At 38.8% G+C, this 18,781-nt stretch overlaps 2 protein-coding genes and 1 long non-coding RNA gene across 4 annotated transcripts in view; 2 read left to right on the forward strand and 1 right to left on the reverse strand.

The window, feature by feature from the left end:
• Nucleotides 1–18,781, forward strand: part of LOC126612227 (rust resistance kinase Lr10-like) — a 145,974-nt gene that overhangs the window by 32,961 nt on the left and 94,232 nt on the right. The gene's annotated exons all lie outside the window — the stretch shown is intronic.
• Nucleotides 910–17,473, reverse strand: LOC126612107 (rust resistance kinase Lr10-like). Its single transcript, XM_050280418.1, has 6 exons — nucleotides 16,548–17,473; nucleotides 3,561–3,590; nucleotides 3,341–3,373; nucleotides 3,181–3,216; nucleotides 3,011–3,040; nucleotides 910–2,195 (listed from the first exon to the last, which is right to left on the reverse strand). The coding sequence occupies exons 1-6, from the start codon at nucleotides 17,320–17,322 to the stop codon at nucleotides 1,063–1,065; spliced, it is 2,037 nt and encodes a 678-aa protein (XP_050136375.1). The 5' UTR covers nucleotides 17,323–17,473; the 3' UTR covers nucleotides 910–1,062.
• On the forward strand, nucleotides 14,903–16,075 carry LOC126613016 (uncharacterized). The gene is made up of 2 exons (XR_007619568.1): nucleotides 14,903–15,444; nucleotides 15,583–16,075. It is a non-coding gene; the product is annotated as an uncharacterized LOC126613016 (long non-coding RNA).

Here is an 18,781-nt window from a genome sequence, read left to right on the forward strand (position 1 = left end):
GATAGCAGTGGCATGCCTAACACTTAGTTTTGATTGCGAGCCTCAAGGCCTATACCTAAGGCCCCACCAAGGCACTTTTTAGAACTAACTTTATTCTCTTTTTGTAGCACATTAACAAGCAAGAGCCTGATTACAAATCCAAAGTGTCAATCCAAAGAAATCTTTGCCCGAACAAATATTAGTTAACTTCGGGAAATGACAGTCTAATTTATGGAACTGTCATTTGCAGGCAAAACAAAAACGTTTGGGGCCACATGAGTTACGTAGGACTGGTGTTTACCTTGGTTTACTCCGGGATTATATTTCCTGAGTAGGTAGAAAGAACTCTTTCCTTGATTGGGATTAGTTGCAAGATATTGCTATTGGCATTGCCAAAGGAACCCAGGATGTGATAAATGAATCCTCCATTTCGATATCAAACCATAATGTTTTGCTCAAACAAAACTTCACGCCAAAAATCTCTGATTTTGGTCTGGCCAAGTTATGTTCCAAGGATCAAATCAGTGCCAATGGTTACAGTGAGGGGGACCATAGGGTGCATTGCACCCAAAGTGTTTTCCAGGAAAATGTGTCTTACAAGGCATATGTCTATAATTTTGGAATGCTGCTGCTTGAGATGATATAAGGAAAGAAGAATAATGGTTCAACAATAAAGGACACGACAAATGAAATTTACTATCCAAAATGGATTCATAATCTTCTAGAGGAAGGAGATGACCAACGAATCGATATTCAGGAAGAAGGGAATGTTAAGATTCCAAAGCAACTTCCAATTTTAGGGCTCTAGTGCATCTAGTGACATTCGGTGAGTCGTCCTTTCTTGAAAACGGTGGTCCAGATGTTAGGAGGAGAAAACTTGACAATGTAAGCATCGCTAAAAGGCTCCTACAGTTAATAACAATTGTTGAATTAGAGTAACATGTATATGTATAGGCACCAACACTAGTGGTTCTTAGATGAATCCAAGCCCAAACAATTACAGATGACAGTTCTTCACTAAATCACTTTAAAGTAATAATTTAATTAATAATACATTATTGCACTTTCTCAACAATTTGATCATCACCTAGCTGACAATGAACATGTTAGCTCCACGTTAGAACATATTGGGTTCGATTTATTGTCTTGAATATCACCCACAGTCACAGGTGTCTCTTGTGGGCATAGAGAAGGCCTGAGAGGCATTTGCAAACAATCACCATCTCCTCCAAGCATTTTGACAACTTTGGACATCGATGGGCGATCACTTGGTTTCATTTGAATACACCACAAGGCGATTATAACCATCTTTCTTATTACTTTCTTTTCCTCCTCTGTAACATTGTCCATTTCCAAGTCATTTCCCACAATATACTGATCATATACCCACATTGGGAAGTACATTTGGCTTGGATGCTCTACCGTTGCATTCCAATTCTTCCTTCTGCTTGCCATTTCCATCAACAACATTCCAAAACTATAGACATCTGCCTTGTATGAGACGCCTCCAATATTTTTGTAGAACAACTCAGGAGCAATATATCCCAGTGTACCTCGTGCTGCCGTCAAAGAGACAATGCTATTATCTACGGGATACAATTTTGCAAGCCCAAAGTCAGAAACCTTTGCTTTAAAGTTCTCATCAAGAAGAATGTTATGAGGCTTGATGTCAAAATGTAGAATTTGCATGTCACACCCTTGATGTAGATATTCAATCCCTTGAGCCACTCCAAGAGAAATCTCATACATGTTCTTGATACTTAAGGAGATACTTCCTTCTTTGGAATAAATGTATTTATCAAGAGAGCCATTGGGCATAAAATCATATACTAAAGCACGCTTTGATCCCTCGACACAATAACCCACAAGTTGCACCACATTAGCATGGTGAATCCTTCCGATTGTAGTTATTTCACTAATGAAATCTTGGCCATTTGCTTTGGGCTTGCTCAAAACTTTAATTGCTACAAAACGGCCACTACGTAACTTTCCTTTAAATACGGAGCCAAAGCCGCCTTCACCCAACTTATCATTAAACTTGCAAGTCATCTTCTTAATTTCGGAGTAAGAGTACCTTATAGGCATGAAGTTGTTATTGCATTGCAGAAAGTCTTCTATTGTACTGTACATTGACAAATGTCTTCTGCGCCATATATATACTAAAAATGCAGTCACAACTGGAACCCCAAACAGTAGTCTTGCTGGAAAAAATGACCCTGCATAAGAAATATATCACCAAAAGAATCATAAGAACAAAAACTTATTTTTCAAATCCACACTATAAACTTTTTTCTTCTTTTGAGGTAAGCTTCAGATCAAGCCACTCTTTAATGAATGAGATATAAATTAACACTTACAAAAAAATCTTTTGATAAATTAAACAAGTTCCGAGTCCCCAAATCACCTCCACCACCCTTCCCCTCCCGCATTGGCCGACTCCCTTCTCGGATACCTACACCGGCCACCCCACCCCACAACCAACCATTCATCCTTCCCTCAAGTCTCTCTTTCCCTTTCTCTTTCTTTCTTATTGTTTCTTCCTCTTTTTATTGCCCTCCTCTCTTATGCCGGAGAAGGACACAAGGGACACCGGCAACCTCACAAGCTCTTAAATCTGAGGTGGGTGACGGCAAATTTGAAGGTGTCGCAGACCACCCTCAGGTTCAATATCAGAAGAGTAATGCTAAGGAGATTAAAATTTTTAAACCAAATGATATGTCATAAATAAGAAACACGCACGTTAATCGATACTTAATTACTAATCCAATCATCTTCAATCATATCATTTAGTTTGCAAATTTAATTTAAAAAATTTGGTTTCCTTAACATTACTTATAATCAGAATGAGAGTGGTAGAGAGCGAGAGGGAAGAGGAGAAAGAAAAAGAAAAGTTAAAACATTCAAAGAGTATCGAGTAGTACTGATAACCCATGAATTTTGTTTGATTTCAGTCATGAGGTTGGAATCTATGCTAAAAATGGACACGCACGCCCATGCATGCACACGCATAAATATATACAATAATTCTTACCGATGACCATGAGTATAGCCGCTCCACGCGCTGCAATAAAAATAGCAAAAAGTAAAAATCAAATGGAAATGGTAAAGACCGTAACGGCTCAAAATTTGAAAAGTGAATAAAAATCAAAGACTTGACTATATTATCAAGAAATACAAGCTCTTGGGGGAGAAAGTCCCTACAAATGGAATTGAATGGTAACCATCGAGGAGCGTTTCCTGAAATAAATACCACACAAAATTCATCAACGATAAAATACTAGACTATCTTTGAGATGTGCATATAATGTACCACAGTGACAGAAAAATAAATTAGCATTGATTTGAGGGAGAAAGTCCTTACGAAAATAATATACGGGTTCACGCATATAATAACCTACAGTGACAAAACAATACACAATTAGCAATACCACAACGAATCTTTAGAGTTTAAAATCAACAAGTTTTGTAACATATCTTTTCAAGCAACAATCGTAAACATTGAATTTGAAAGAGACTAGAAAGATGCTTTTCTTTTCTTTTTGTTTGTTTGTTTTGTTTTGTTTTGGAGAGGGACCACTTACGGAATTGATTCCACAGGAATCGAAATAAACCTACAGTATAACAAGAAAACAACATTAGCATAACAACAGTTAGAAAATAAAATTCAAGTTGCTGCCATTGTTGATACCTGTATAGCATATGAAATAAAGCAACATTTAATTCATTTGTCATGCAATTGATAGCGGAACTAAGATATGGTTTTGGGAAAGGTCATGACCCCCCACCCCCCACAACAACCCCAAACTCCTTAATTTAGATAATATCATTTGTTCAAAAAAATAATCATCAATATTTTAACAAACTCAGTGCCACAGTGATGGAGAAGAGTGTTGCCCTTGCACCATGGTGTGAATTCGAACCGCATCGGCTCCTAATCTAACAAACCTATTGTTTGACAAAAAAAAAAGAAGGGAAAACTAAAGAAAAGTCATCAAAAACTTTAGTTTTAATAAAAATGATAAAATAAAGGCGTAAGTGAATAGTACCAAAATTGACTTTTCAAGGTAAAAATGTCCTTAACTTTAAAAGTGAATAGTACCAAAAATGTTTCATTAAGATTTCCAAAAAAAAATTATTATTTAAACCATCCCCATATTTCTCGTCCTTCACATCTTTCTCTCTCAAATTAATAATTTTTTTATATGTTTAGCAATCTCTTTAACTTCTCTCCTCATCTTTAAAACTAGAGTAACTATTCACAAAACTAAACTAAAAAGTGCGCTATGGAGTTTCTTGGAGCTTGATTTTCTTAGTTTGACTCTTTAAACTAGCATTCCAACATATTTAAAGAGTCTCATGGAGAGCTGCAAAGACAATAAAGGATGCAACTAAAACGATGGGTTTATAAGCTTTAGTTTTTCATACACCACACTAAAAATTTCTATTGAAGCCATATCGCTTTGGATAATACTTGCATTCCTCTTTTGGGGAATGAGCTCATTCCTCCACTTACAAATTAATATATCTTTATAGTAGAAATTTCATAATTGGAACTATTCAATCTCCTAGTCTTCATATGAAAATCATACCTACAAAAAATAATTCGAATCGGAGATCGTTTAGTCATCCAAATGTATCAAATAAATTAATGGTGTAGGTACCAAGAAGCATAATCATGATGAAACGTTGATTTCTTTGATAGATTTAGATAACTAAGTGATCTCCAACTTGAATGATATTTTATAGAGTTGATCTTCAATTGAAGACTAAGACATTGAACGATTCCAATTATGAAATTTTTACATTAAATATACGTTATTTGTAAGTGGGGATATGAGTTCAACCCCACAAGGGGGAATGCAAACATTCTCATGGCTTGATTACTATAGTCTAAAGTTGGATTTCCAATGGCATTGTTCATCTTTCCCCTGATTTTGAAAATTCACGGTTTTGGCACTGAACTCTTTCTTTGGGTGGTTCTTCGCCTAAAAGAAGGGGTTTCGGCTCTGCGTCTGGGCCCGAAGTGGGCTGCCCTGTGTGTTGGGCTGGGTTGCACGGAAAGAGTCGAAATGACTCTTTTGCCCGCTTCAATCCAGATCCAACGGACAGGATCTGGGGGCACTTTTGTCACTGCGTTTAAAGGGGTGGTTGCTGTCGATGTCGTTGAGGCATGGTTTGCCGAGGGGTTGATGGGTTGCAGGTAGAGATAGGGTTGACCAGAGGGGTTGCAGGTGGGATGGGGTAGCATACTTAGTCTGTGTTATTTCATTTCAACCATCGACTAAAATACACCATTTTGGCATCTAAGATGAGATCACACTCACAATCACTACTAGAATCTTTTCAATTATAGGGAAATATGCGTGAAGTGACAAACTTATAATAAAAAAATAGAACTGGAGTGACACTAAATAGAAGATAGGTGAACCAGACCACTACTTTCTTTCCATTTAAATAAAAGTCAATTGATTACGTTTGTGTCTTTGTGCTGTTTTTTTTTTTTTTTTTTTTTTTTTAAGAAATGATAGTTGATTCATATTCATAAAAGGTCAATACAGAGTAAAGCCAATCATGGTTGAGGAAAGTCCTCAAAGAGTAAGTCAAGGATTAAATCAGGTGGGGATTCAACCCAATTACAAACATGATTAGATGATAAACCAAAACGAGCTTGTCTATGGGCCACTCCGTTGGCTTGACAACGTACATAGGTAAAATAGGCCTCAATGATTGACGAGAGCATTGCTTTGACATCCTCAATGACCAAGAGTGGAAACATTAGTAGAGGGATCCCGCAACAAGTCTACAATCTGAAGCGAGTCCGATTCAAATTGGCATCTTTGAAAAACCCTATTGGATGCCCAAGTCAAAGCCAAATGTGCAATCAGAACTTTTGCCTTAAGGGGAGAGAAGACGTTAGTGACCTGCCAGCCATAAGGTTATCTATGAAAACCCCTTCAAAGAAGCAGTTTGATATTTCGGCTAACACAAACCTCGCTCTTGTTAAGGTTGATTTTCTGACTGGAGGCGAGTTCATATGCAGTGAAGGCATTTGACAGATTGAGACATTCAGGTTCCTTAGCCCAGCAGAAAAAAAGGTTGTCGTCAGCTAACAACAAATGACTGATAGGTGGGGCCCTAGAGCACAAGCAATTTCGCGAATCCTTCCCTCTATCTCCAAATTGTTCACCAAAGCCGACAGGCCTTCCGTACACAAAATGAAGAGATATGGAGAGAGGGGGTCGCCTTAACGGAGGCCTCGAGACAGATGGAGATAGCCCCGAGGGCATCCATTAATGATGAAAGAGTATGAGACGGAGGATACACACGTCATCATCAAGTCAATCTGCAAATTAGAGAACCCCAAGTTTGGCAAGGATACGTACTCCCACCCAATACAATCATATGTTTTATTGATATCTAGCTTAAAAGACAGTAACCCATTATTGCCCCGCTGATGCTTAAACAAATAGTTAGATAGCTCCGAGGCGAGAATGGTATTGTCAGAAATGTTCTATCCCAGCACGAAAACACTCTGAGTAGGGGAGATGATATGGGTTAGTATGGATTTAAGCTGGTTTCCTAATGATTTGGAAGCAATTTTGAAAAGGACGTTGCATAGGCTGATTGGTCGCAATTGAGACATATCATTAGGGTTCTTTTCTTTTGGGATTAATGAAACTTAGGTGAAATTGACCAGCTTAAGTAAATTGCCAGTGGAGAAGAAGGAAAGTATAGTGGAAGTGACATCCTTGCCCATAATATGCCAAAAGTGTTGGTGAAAGAAAAGGGTTTTTGTCTGGGGCCCAAAGTTTGAGGGCGCCATTTGGAATAAGGCCGCCTTAATTTCCTCCGCATTGAACACCATCCAAGGCCCTATTCATATTCGCAGAGACTTTAGGTTTAACTGGGTCAAGGGTTAAATCTCTATTACCTGAGCTTGTAGAAGAGAATAGGTCACCAAAGTACTTGAGAACCATGTTTTCGTTGGTCGGGCCCTCATTTACCCAATTTCCAGCCTTATCTGTCAGGCCTTTGATTATATTTTTAACCCTCCTATTGTTTGCCCTCCTGTGGAAGAAGTTGGTGTTTCTATCCCTATTCATGAAGCCATAAAACACGAGATTTTTGCCTCCAAAAGGATTCCTCTAGGCCAATCAGAATATCAAGTTGTCACATGAGAATGGCTTTTTCCTTGATGACCATATCATCAAGTGATCATGAGAGTAAGCTGCCCAATTTGGCACGAACCTTAGTCAGTTCATATTGACAACCCCTAAAAACGAATTGACACTATTTTGAAAGGGCCACCCTAGTAACCTTTATCTTTTGCACTACCTGGAACATAGGAACACCAGCGAAGGATTGAGCCTAGGCAGCACGAATGACGTCCTTGCACCCATAGTGTTTTGCCCAAAATTCCTTTTATCCATGTTTGCCTCTTCACGGGAAACCCACAGACGTCTAGGATAAGGAAAACATGGTTAGATTTGCTTGGGTAAAGGTGGGTAACTTTGGCAGAATTAAAGAGATCCTGGGCAGAAGCAAGAAACCGATCCAAGTGTTCTTTAATTCCACAAGCTCTGGTAGTGATCCAAGTGTAAGGATGGCTTGTGAACCTAAGATCATGCAAGTTGCAATGTTAACTGCTTCCCAAAAATTAGGGATTTGATTGATGGGACGGGCATGTCCAACTTCCTTTTCAGTGGGTTGAAGTAGTTCGTTAAAGTCTCCTCCAATAGCCCAAGGTAACAAATTGACCAAAGCCAACGATTTGAAGAGGTCTCATGACAGGGGGCAATCTTCCATCGTCGAGTGGCCATAGAAGCCAATGAATCTCCAATGAAAATCGTCGCCAATTGCACCAATTTTCGAATCAATGAAGTGATCAGAAAAGCCCAGAACTCGCATATTGATTTCATTATTCCACAAAAGCACAGGCCCCTAGATTGCCCCCACGAGGGTACACCAAAAAACCTGTCGAATCCCAATTTTAATCTCAGAGAATAAAGGGCCACAATGTTAACCTTGGTTTCACACAAGAATACCAAGGTGAGATCTAATAAGGGTAAAACTGTAAATAGTTAAGGTTGTTATAGTTGTTTTGTAATTAGTGAGTGATGAGTTGATGAAGGTGTAATTAGTTAGCTATCTAATACTAGTGAGTAACTAGTATATAAGGCATCAGGGTGTAACCTTATTGAGTTAATGAAAATGAAAGGATAATTTTCCTAATATGGTATCACTCGCCTAAGTCCTACGACAGCCGATCCTCTCCTTCTGCTTCCCGCTTCTTCCTCTTCGAATCTTCAAACCCTAGAAATCTCCCGCTTCTTAATCTTCGATTCTTCCAACCCTAGTAATCACCATGGCTGGATCTCCTTCTTCTGGATCTGCTTCTTGTCCTAATTCTTCTCTCTCCTCGACGACATCGTCGATTACGATCCAAAATATTGGATCTATGGTGCCGATCAAGCTCACATCGACGAACTATCTCACCTGGAGTGCTCTGTTCGCTCCTATCCTTCGCCGGTACAATCTCACCGGAATCATTGACGGCACGATGTCTGCTCCACCGAAATACCTTCTTGACTCCTCCGGTACTCAAACTTCTACTCTCAATCCTCAGTATGTTACTTGGTTTGAGAATGATCAGAATATCTTGATTTGGATCAATTCTACTCTCTCGGATGCCCTAATTCCGTACACTGTTGGAGTTAATTCGGCCCGTGAGCTCTGGTCCAAATTGGAATCGCGACTTGCAACGGCTTCGCAATCGCACATTCATGAGCTTCGTTCTCGTCTTCGTAGCATCACGAAGGGTGATTCTACGGCTGCGCTCTATCTTCAACAAATTGAAGAAATCGCAGATGCTTTTGCCAATGCAGGCGCTCCAATCGAAGATTCTGAGTTGATTTCTGTCATTTTACATGGTTTGCCCTCTGAGTATGAGTCTTTCATTGATGCAATCCAATTTCGCCTGGGTTCAACCACTATTGATGAACTTCATGGGCTGCTTTTGAGTAAGGAGCTTCAACTGACTGCTCGCAAGAAAGCCTCACCTTCTACTCCCGTTCAAGCTTTTAATGCTTCTGCTGGTCTTCTTCCCACACCTCTTGGTGATTTTGGTCCGCAAGCATTCTTTACTCAGAACGGCTCTTCTTCCCAATCCTATGGTACTCCAAATCGTGGCAATTTCTCTCAATCTCGTAATTACACAAATCGTGGTTCACAGCGGAATCATCAAGGTTTTCAGGGCAATCAACGATTCAATCGCGGCTTTCAGGGTAATCCTCGTTACAATCGTGGTCCTCGTTCTCAGTACAACAATTCTCACAGAAAGATTTCTTGTCAAATTTGTCGCCAATTGGATCATGAAGCTGTTGAGTGTCCTCAGCGCATGAATCCCAATTTTGGTAACAAGAACTCTCCCGCTGCTTATCATGCCTCTACCCCTCCTACTTGGCTTCTTGATTCTGGTGCGAGCTCGCACATGACTCATTCCTCCACCAATTTGCAGAATCCTGAGCCCTACACTGGACCTGAGCAAGTGTATATTGGTGATGGCAAAGGTTTGCCTTTTCTCAATTCTGGTTCTTCTACACTTAATACTGGTTCTCATTGTTTTGATCTTAACACTGTCTTGCATGTTCCTCATCTTAAGCAAGATTTGATTTCCGCAAATCGGTTTATTCTTGATAATTGGTGTTCTATTCATTTGTATCCTTTTCACTTCATTGTGAAGGATCTTTCTTCGGAGAAAACACTTTTTAAAGGTCCTGTGAGAGCTGGTTTCTATCCATTTCATGCATCTTCTATTGCTGGTAATCAAAAGGCATTTGCTGCTTCTGCTAAAGCTTCCCCGCAGACTTGGCATCATAGATTGGGTCATCCGGCTCTCAACATTCTTCGTAAACTAGCAACTCATTCTTGTATTTCAGTTTCCAGTGCTTTAAATAAATATGTGTGCTCTAGTTGTGCTCTAGGCAAGAGTTCCAAGTTGTCTTTTGCTTATGTTTCTTGTACATCCAGTAGGCCTCTAGAGCTCTTGCACACTGATGTATGGGGTCCTGCACCACTCCTTTCTGTTAATGGATTTCGCTATTATCTCATTTTTGTTGATGACTACACCAAGTATACTTGGTTTTTTCCTCTCAAGTCTAAATCTGATGTCTTTGATACATTTGTGCAATTCAAAGTGTTGGTGGAAACTTTACTCAGTACTAAGATTGTTATCTTGCGATCTGATTCTGGTGGGGAATTTCTGAGTCTCAAGTTTATCCGGTTTCTTCAAGAACAAGGCATTTCCCATCAGTTAAGCTGCCCCCACACACCTGAGCAAAATGGTTGTGCTGAGCGCAAGCACCGGCATTTGGTTGAAACTGCTCGAACTCTCCTAGCAGCATCCAAGGTTCCTCAGTCTTATTGGGTTGAAGCTTTTGCCACAGCTATCTATCTCATCAATCGGATGCCAACAACCACCAACTTCTCACCTTGGGAACTACTATTTCACAGATCTCCAGATTACACCTCACTGAAAATTTTTGGATGCCGATGTTTCCCATGGTTGAAACCTTATACAACTTCCAAGCTTGATCCCAAGAGCAAGGAATGTGTTTTTTTGGGGTACAGTTTAAACCACAAATGCTATAAATGTCTTGATCCTTCCACTGGCAGAGTGTATCTTTCAAGGCATGTTATTTTTTATGAAGATACATTTCCTTTTGCTCAACAGGATCATCCTCCGCCATCACATTCCAGCTCTAGTTCTTCTCCTTTGCAACCATCCAATCCTATTCCCACCACTTTAACTTTTCCTTCTCTATTTCAACCTTCTTCCTCTTTGTCTCCTCTCTTATCTCCAACTCCCTCTTCACCCTCTCTATCCCCATCTCTTCCTGTCCCCTCTTCTACTGCCTTACCTAACCCTCCTCTTTCTGCACCCTCAATCCCTCTCGATACTCATTCCATGCAAACCAGATCCAAATCGGGTATTTTTAAACCCAAAGCACTTATGGCAACCAAGTATCCCATCTCTTCTGATCTCTCTCCCGATTATACACCTTCTACCTATCTTCAAGCCTCTAAACATCCTCATTGGCGTCGAGCAATGCAAGAAGAATGTAATGCTCTCATTCAAACTGGAACTTGGTCTCTAGTTCCTGCATCTCCCACTCAGAACTTGGTTGGTGCGAAATAGGTGTTCCGAATCAAACGAAAACCGGATGGTACTATTGATAGGTACAAAGCTAGGCTTGTTGCAAAAGGCTTCCATCAGCAGCACGGTATTGATTATACTGAGACATTTAGTCCAGTTGCTAAGCCTGTTACTATTCGGTTACTTCTCACTTTGGCTGCTAAGTTTGATTGGTTTCTCAATCAACTTGATGTCAGCAATGCTTTTTTGCATGGTAACTTGACAGAATCTGTGTTCATGATCCAACCACCAGGATTTGAAGACCCTACCAAGCTAAATCATGTTTGTCATCTCCATAAATCTTTGTATGGGCTCAAGCAAGCCCCCAGGGCCTGGTATGACAAACTCACCACTGCATTGAAGTCTCTGGGTTTCTCAGGTTCCTCAAATGATCATTCTTTATTTGTCAAGAAGGCTCCTGCGTTGATCTTCATTTTGGTCTACGTTGATGATATTATTGTTACTGGACCGAATGCTCAACTCTGCCAAGATGTTATTTCTCAGCTCAGTTCTTTATTTCCTGTCAAAGATCTTGGTCCTCTTCATTACTTCCTTGGTATTGAAGTCAAGCGGTCTTCATCTGGTATCCTTCTCTCTCAACACAAGTATATTCTTGATCTTCTCTCCAAAGCCCACATGGAAGGCTCCAAACCTTGTGTCACTCCTCTTAGTACAACTAAATTGGATCATGACTCTTCTCTGCTTGATAACCTTGAGGAATATAGATCTTTGGTTGGTGGTTTGCAATACTTAACATGGACACGGCCAGATCTGTCTTTTGCAGTTAATTTGGTTTGTCAATTTATGCACTGTCCAAGACAAGCTCATTTTCAGGCCGTCAAACGCATTCTCCGATATCTAAAGGGTACCCTGTCTCTTGGCTTATGGTTTCCCAAATGTCCTAAACCTCTTACTATTACTGCTTTCTCTGATGCCGACTGGGCCGGTTGCAGTCTTGATCGCCGATCTACTGGGGGGTTTTGTGTCTATTTGGGTGACTCCCTTATAAGCTGGAGTGCCAAGAAACAGCCTACTGTGGCTCGGTCATCGACCGAAGCTGAATATCGATCTTTGGCTAACACTGCAGCTGAACTGACATGGATAAGCAAGCTTTACTTGATGTTGGTCTTGCTCTTCCTTCTTCCCCTCAGATTTGGTGTGACAACATTTCTGCCATTTCATTGGCTAAAAATCCAATCTTCCATGCTCGAACCAAGCATGTGGAGATTGATTATCACTACATTCGGGAAAGAGTGCTTGCTCATCAAGTTCAAGTTTTGTTTGTGTGTACTCAAGATCAGGTTGCTGATATATGCACCAAGGCTCTGTCCAAGCACAGATTCCATCTTCTCCGGGCCAAACTCTCCCTTCGGCTACCTCAGTTCGGTTTGAGGGGGGATAATAAGGGTAAAACTGTAAACAGTTAAGGTTGTGATAGTTGTTTTGTAATTAGTGAGTGATGAGTTGATGAAGGTGTAATTAGTTAGCTATCTAATACTAGTGAGTAACTAGTATATAAGGCATCAGGGTGTAACCTTATTGAGTTAATGAAAATGAAAGGATAATTTTCCTAATAAGATCTTGTTGCCGGATTAAATCTTGTAGTGCCTGAACTTTCCAGAGGTTCCCAAGCCCTCGACAGTTCTAGACTAATGTTATCATGGCTGGAGGCGGGGATGAAACCCGTCAGCCTCCACCGATAGAACATTATATGTCGCCCTTTTCCTTTCAAGTAATCCATTCTTCTCAGCCTCCACCAACTCTTTGGATAGACTTATAGCCACATCGTAAAGGTTAAATTCATACCTGGGTTCACCATCAGACAAATATTCCAAGCCATTGAGAGGTTTTGGTGCCACAACCACCGCCCCAGCCACCCCTTATGGATTTGGGTCCACGAGCATTGCAGTTGGCCTTGGTCGGAGTGTCATCACTTTATGTGGTTTGGATTACCCTTGCCCTTGTTGCAGGTGGAGTATATAGAATGTGGCTTTCATTCACTACGTCGGATTGATTGCTGATATGGGATGCCATTTTATTGGCAGAAGCATCGAAATCACTGAGATTTGTTTGGGGTGGGAAGTAGTCCAGTAACTTGAAGTTTGTTGGGTTCACACTAACTTCGTTCGAGGCCTGGAAAAGGCCTGTTGAATTTTGGAAGGCCTAAGAAGGTAGGCGGTTATGATCAAGCTAGTATTTTTTCAAGCGAAGGGACATTGACAACGATAGTAAGGGTCTCATTGGAGAATTGGGTCCCAAAGCTGTCTGGATGCTACATATGGCCCAATTCAGAAGTTAAGCGTGATCGAGCAGTGGAGGATTGCCCAGGAAGGATTGGTGTAGGATTGACCCTTGATTCCGTGTTTGTGGGAAACCACGATGTCAAAAAAAGTAGAGGACACAGAGCCCGCAGATGGTACCGCAGGGGGTTTGTCCCCTGCAATTCCAGAACCGTCGGTAATTTCTTTATCGTTTCTCATCACCAGAAAATGATTCAACAGAATATGCATCTCGCCATCCGACAGCCCTAAAAGTCGCCACCTCCAGTTTTACAGGTGTCGAAGTCCACGTGTAGTCACAGGAATCCACATCCTCCACCTCTAACACCGACCCAATTTTTCCCCCCAAGGATTGAGCATTGGCCTTAGTGCGAAAATTCCTCAGGATGTCGTGAGCTTGGATCTAGAAGATAGCACGGTCAAGTTTGATGTCATCAATCGAGTGGTATAGGGGCCAAAGTTTATCCGAGAAAGTGTAATCCTTCACAAACCATAGGTTTCCTTCCATAAGCTTTCTGGCTACCACCTCATCCCCGACAGCAATGATATATTTGTTATCCTTAGCTTTGAGGACACGGACCACCCCCATTTTGTTCTAGGCTGATCGGAGGGTTTCCTTAACCACATTCTAGGAGGGTTCATGGTCGGCAATGAGTTGTCCCATGAGATGGATGGAGCTATCAAAGCGTTCCTCCAAGTCGAGGCTATCTTCCAGAGTTATATTCAGATAGTCAACAATCTCATCTTTAGTAGCCATGGCCACCACAAGAAGAAGCCGTTGAAGGAGACAAGATCCACAGGGGATACAAAAAGGAGCTCACGCCAATGGTGCCGGAGCTAGGGTGCCGGAGTGTCAGAGCTAAGGAGTCGTTGAACCAAGCTACTCTTGTACATGACAATGAGCTCTACATAGTAAGCTATTTAGAGTTTTGTTCCAGTTTTGATTATGCACAATTTCAATTTTAAACTTCAAAAAATTTTGAAATTGGTTTAGGGTTACTGAAATTTTAAAAGCAAAAAAAAGACATTCTGCAATTAAATGCAGAGACTGTTAGGTCTAAAAGAATAAGAAAATGGAGAGAGCAGCATAACATTACTACTACTATACTAAGAACAACACGAAACTGGCTTTGGGTAAGATTCCACTACGTGTATAATCTCCTTCAAAAGTGATTTTGGAAGAGATAATGTCAAGTTCATATCTGAATAAGGAAATAATATGCATGTATAATGAAGTAGGGTTTGTTTCTAATTTGGGGTAATTGATCGATATTTTGCCGAAATTTTGTAGAAATCTTGATCTTGCTTCAAAGGGCCAAATTAATTTGTAGTTTAAACTCGAGATTTTTTTTGGTTCAGAGAGCCTTGTGCACTGGGTACGACATTCACCTCTCCCAGACCCTGCTTAAAGCGGGAGCCTTGTGCACTGGGTACGACCTTTTTTAGAGAGTTTTACTTTTATTCATTGAATTTTCTTTGCATAGTTTTTTTGTTGTAAAAGTTTAATGTTGTGTTGTTGTTCATGAGGAAGAAGACTGAAACCCAGCTGCGTGAAGAAGGTATGGTTTGTGACAGTTAGTTTTAATTTTCCAAGCTTCCTAAAAGTTTTGGAGCATCGTCTTTGGGATGTTTGTGGATCAATTTTGTTTTTACACCTTGAATTGAATCGTAGCTTCTGATGTTTGAAACTCTAGCACTTTTAGTTAGTTAAGGAATATTCAATGTAGTTGACCGTCAAAATTGGTTTTGTTGTCGCACTATGAATCTGCATCATTGATTAAGTTTATTTGTGTCTCGACCCTATGTACATGATATATTTTTTGTAGTCGTCTTTTGATGTGGATCATATATTGTCGTTGTGAACTATGCAAAAGAGGAGAGACTAAGGAGAGAAGCAGCAGAATGGAGGGCAAAATTAGGCAAGATTGCTGAAATACAGAGGCAAAGAGGGAGGAACTAGAAGAATTAGTTGCGTACAAAAGCTCTTTTGAGGTTGTGCTTAAGAAACCAAATTGCAAATAGCCATCAGGCCCACCGCAATGTTGAATAGTACAAACAAATATCTAAAGATAATGTTGAGTTTTGATATCGAAGTTAAACTTCTAATGCTTTTGTTTGCGCTATGTGTAGATGCAAAGGAAAAGGTGGAGGCTGACAATTCATCAGATTATAAGATCAAGAATATAAGAAGATAGTTGGGGATACTAATTTCATACCAGCTGGTCGAAGTGGAGGGAATTTGAGATTCTAGAAGATTCAGGAAGTTGACTAATACAATACCAAATAGTATTGTTGATTACTATTAATTTTGCTTTAGATTAGTCTCAGTTGTTGATTAATATTAGTTTTGGGGCTAATTACAACCCACGTACGACTGAAGGCTTACTGAAACTAAGCATGCTTGATTGAAACTATGGATTGGATAATCTACCATTTCGTTATGGAACTTAGACCAAACTCTATCCTTGACTAGAGAGGTGTATGTGCCTAATTTCTCCAACTATGGCCATATGTATATAAATCTAGCTTTTGTAGCATCTCCATCTTTTGAGCATCCAGAACTTGAACGCGGTCAATCTTTTGATAACTATGAACTTATGCACATAAATCTACTTTTTTAGCATCTCTATCTTTTGAACAATGCGTAATTTAATGTGCCAATCTTTTGATAACTATAGATTTATGTATATAATTCTAGCTTCTATAACCTGTATCTCCTATCTATTTTCAAAACATTTTAAACACCAACAACATCGTGCGGGCTCTTTTGCTAGTTATTTCTATTCCAGCATAATTTCGTTTGTTTTTCTTTTTTAATTGGCAAATTTCCGTATAGTTTTTCCCTTCGGGAACTACGTAGTGAAGGCTTCAATTGGTTACTTACAAGCTCAGATTATTTGAATAAAAACGTCTACAAAAAATCTAAATGAAAAATGTTCAAACTAATTTGAATAACTTAAAGCAGCTTGTGCAACCGGAGGTAAATTCGAATAATTAACTAGCAGTTGATTTTTGCATGAATACACTGCTTGGCAACAGACGTATATTTTATATAACAATATAATAAGTCAGTACTTCATTTGAGAATTACGCACCTGGGATGGTGTTTGGAAAACATTTAGGATGAGGAATGTCAGAACTATAGCCTTTGCAGGTCAATTTATCGGGCAATTCATCGGGCCAATTCACTCCAAGCTCAAAGCCATACATGAGTGCACTGTGTATATATTCATAAGAGGGCTTGTAGTACTTCAAATGCATCAAAGCAATCCTCTCTGCTCTGCAACCCTCATTCAATTCCCCTACTTTCATATCGTTTGGGCCAACCTTGACATAACTATAAGATTTTGGTTGAATCAAAGAAGTGGCAGTACTATTCAAGCATGGAGCAGTATCCACGTACAGAGAAGAATTCACTGGGTTTCTACACCTCAAGTAAAATATTGATGTTGAAAGTCGTAAATTGGTGGTGGGATTATACGAACGATATGGATCTCTTAGTGAATAAGGGCCGGGAGGAAAATTTCGAGGCATGGAAGAGCAATTGTTGTTGTCAAGGCCAGGATCTAGAAGTCGGAGTATTTTGTTATTGTAGTTGATTGTCTGTACATAGTATTTACCAGAATAAGGTATATCACCATAATAAGGTAGATCTAGTATTGTAATGTTGTTCTCACAGGAAAGAGTATACAGAATGTGGCCGCAGTGCTTTGGATCATGTTTTAGTCGAAAAGGGTAGCTTATGTTGCGAATATTGCCGCAGGAGGAGGTACAGTTTGTACTATCATCCTTAGCGTTACAAGTTTCACTGCAAAAGCAAAGAAGAAAGGCTAAAATAAAGGTCAAGGACCTGCTTCCACTAATTTCCATTGGAGAGAGAGGGGGGGAGAGAGAGAGAGAGGTATACTGGTAAACACCAAGTAGTTAAATAATATAGGAGAGAGAACCTTCTGGGAAGTTGCAGTAAGCACTTCAAATATCCAAGAGAAAAGTCAGTCAATGGCAGAGACCGACTTGTGTAATAATAATGATCTCTCTCTATCTCTCTGTGAGGTGTACTAGTAAACACCAAGTAGTTATATAATATAGGAGAGAGAGGTGTACAAGTAAACACGAAGCGGAGGGGTTAAAGCACCTTCTGGGAAGGTGCAGTAAGCACTTCAAATATCCAAAAGAAAAGTCAGTCAATGGCAAAGACCGACTTGTGTAATAATAATGATCTCTCTCTCTCTCTTTCTTTAATGGAGAACAGAGTATAATTAGTACATATTATATCTCTTCTTAATTACACAAAAGAAAATTGGGGTTTTTGAACTTAATCTTTGAAGAAGATTAAAGTTTAATAAAAATCTGATGTTAAATTGGATATTGATTTTGATCCTTTAATGTTTACTTAATTCAAATTCATATTATATTTTTGTTTTAATATTTAATAGATGTCTTATTTTATTTGATGAGATTTTAAATTCGATTTTCGCTAAAGGTAAATTTGAACCATATTATTGTAAGTTTATTGTGAGGCTAAACCTATCCCTTCCCCTTAGTGTAGATAATATCAATTGTTCAAAAAAAAAAACAGAGATGTCTTTTTTTTTTGGAGAAATTAGGTTGTCATCCTTCATTTTGCTACTCCATTAATTAAAATCATATTCATTTTCAATTTTTGATCAAGGTCTTTGGGTATTAATAACATCATTAATTATTTCAATAATAAAATATTTTTTTATTTCTAAATATATTCATTTAATGTTAAAAATGTTACAATTAGTATATTTATATTTATGACTAAATTTTTTATTATATATTTTTAGTTTTAATTTTTACCCATTTTTAAGTTGTAATTCTTTTTTAATTTGTACCAATTTTCTTTTCAGTTTTAATTTGTACCCATATATTAATTTCTTTTTGTGCCCATATTTTTAAGTTTATTTGTATTTGTACCCAAATATTTTTTTTATTTGTACTTTTTATTTTGCTAAATGTACCCATGCTAATTATATGTACCCATTCATGTAATTTAATCTTAAAATGTACTCATTCTTAAGTATACCAATTTGTTATATGTAAAATGTACCATTTTTTTATATAAAATCTATTCAATTTTTTTCTAATCCATTTTTAAACTTATATGGGTACATTCTTTTTTTTATGATTTTAAAATGTATCCATGTCAAGTTTAATCGAAGAAATTTACTAATGTTATTAAGGCTAATATATATATATATATATATATATATATATTGTGATTTTGAAAAATGTACCCTTGTTTTGATACAATAATTTTTTTGGTTAATTTTGATGAATGTACCCATGTTTATATATATACACA

Source organism: Malus sylvestris, chromosome 2, assembly GCF_916048215.2.
Source record: "Malus sylvestris chromosome 2, drMalSylv7.2, whole genome shotgun sequence".
Taxonomy (NCBI): Eukaryota; Viridiplantae; Streptophyta; class Magnoliopsida; order Rosales; family Rosaceae; genus Malus; species Malus sylvestris.

Coding starts and splice junctions, on each gene's coding strand:
- LOC126612107 (XM_050280418.1), bottom strand. CDS start 17,322: ATGGAAATTAGTGGAAGCAGGTCCTTGACCTTTATTTTAGCCTTTCTT. Junction 3,217..3,340: donor TGAACCCGTATATTATTTTC/GTAAGGACTTTC, acceptor TATTTATTTCAG/GAAACGCTCCTCGATGGTTA. Junction 3,041..3,180: donor GTTACCATTCAATTCCATTT/GTAGGGACTTTC, acceptor TTTTTATTGCAG/CGCGTGGAGCGGCTATACTC.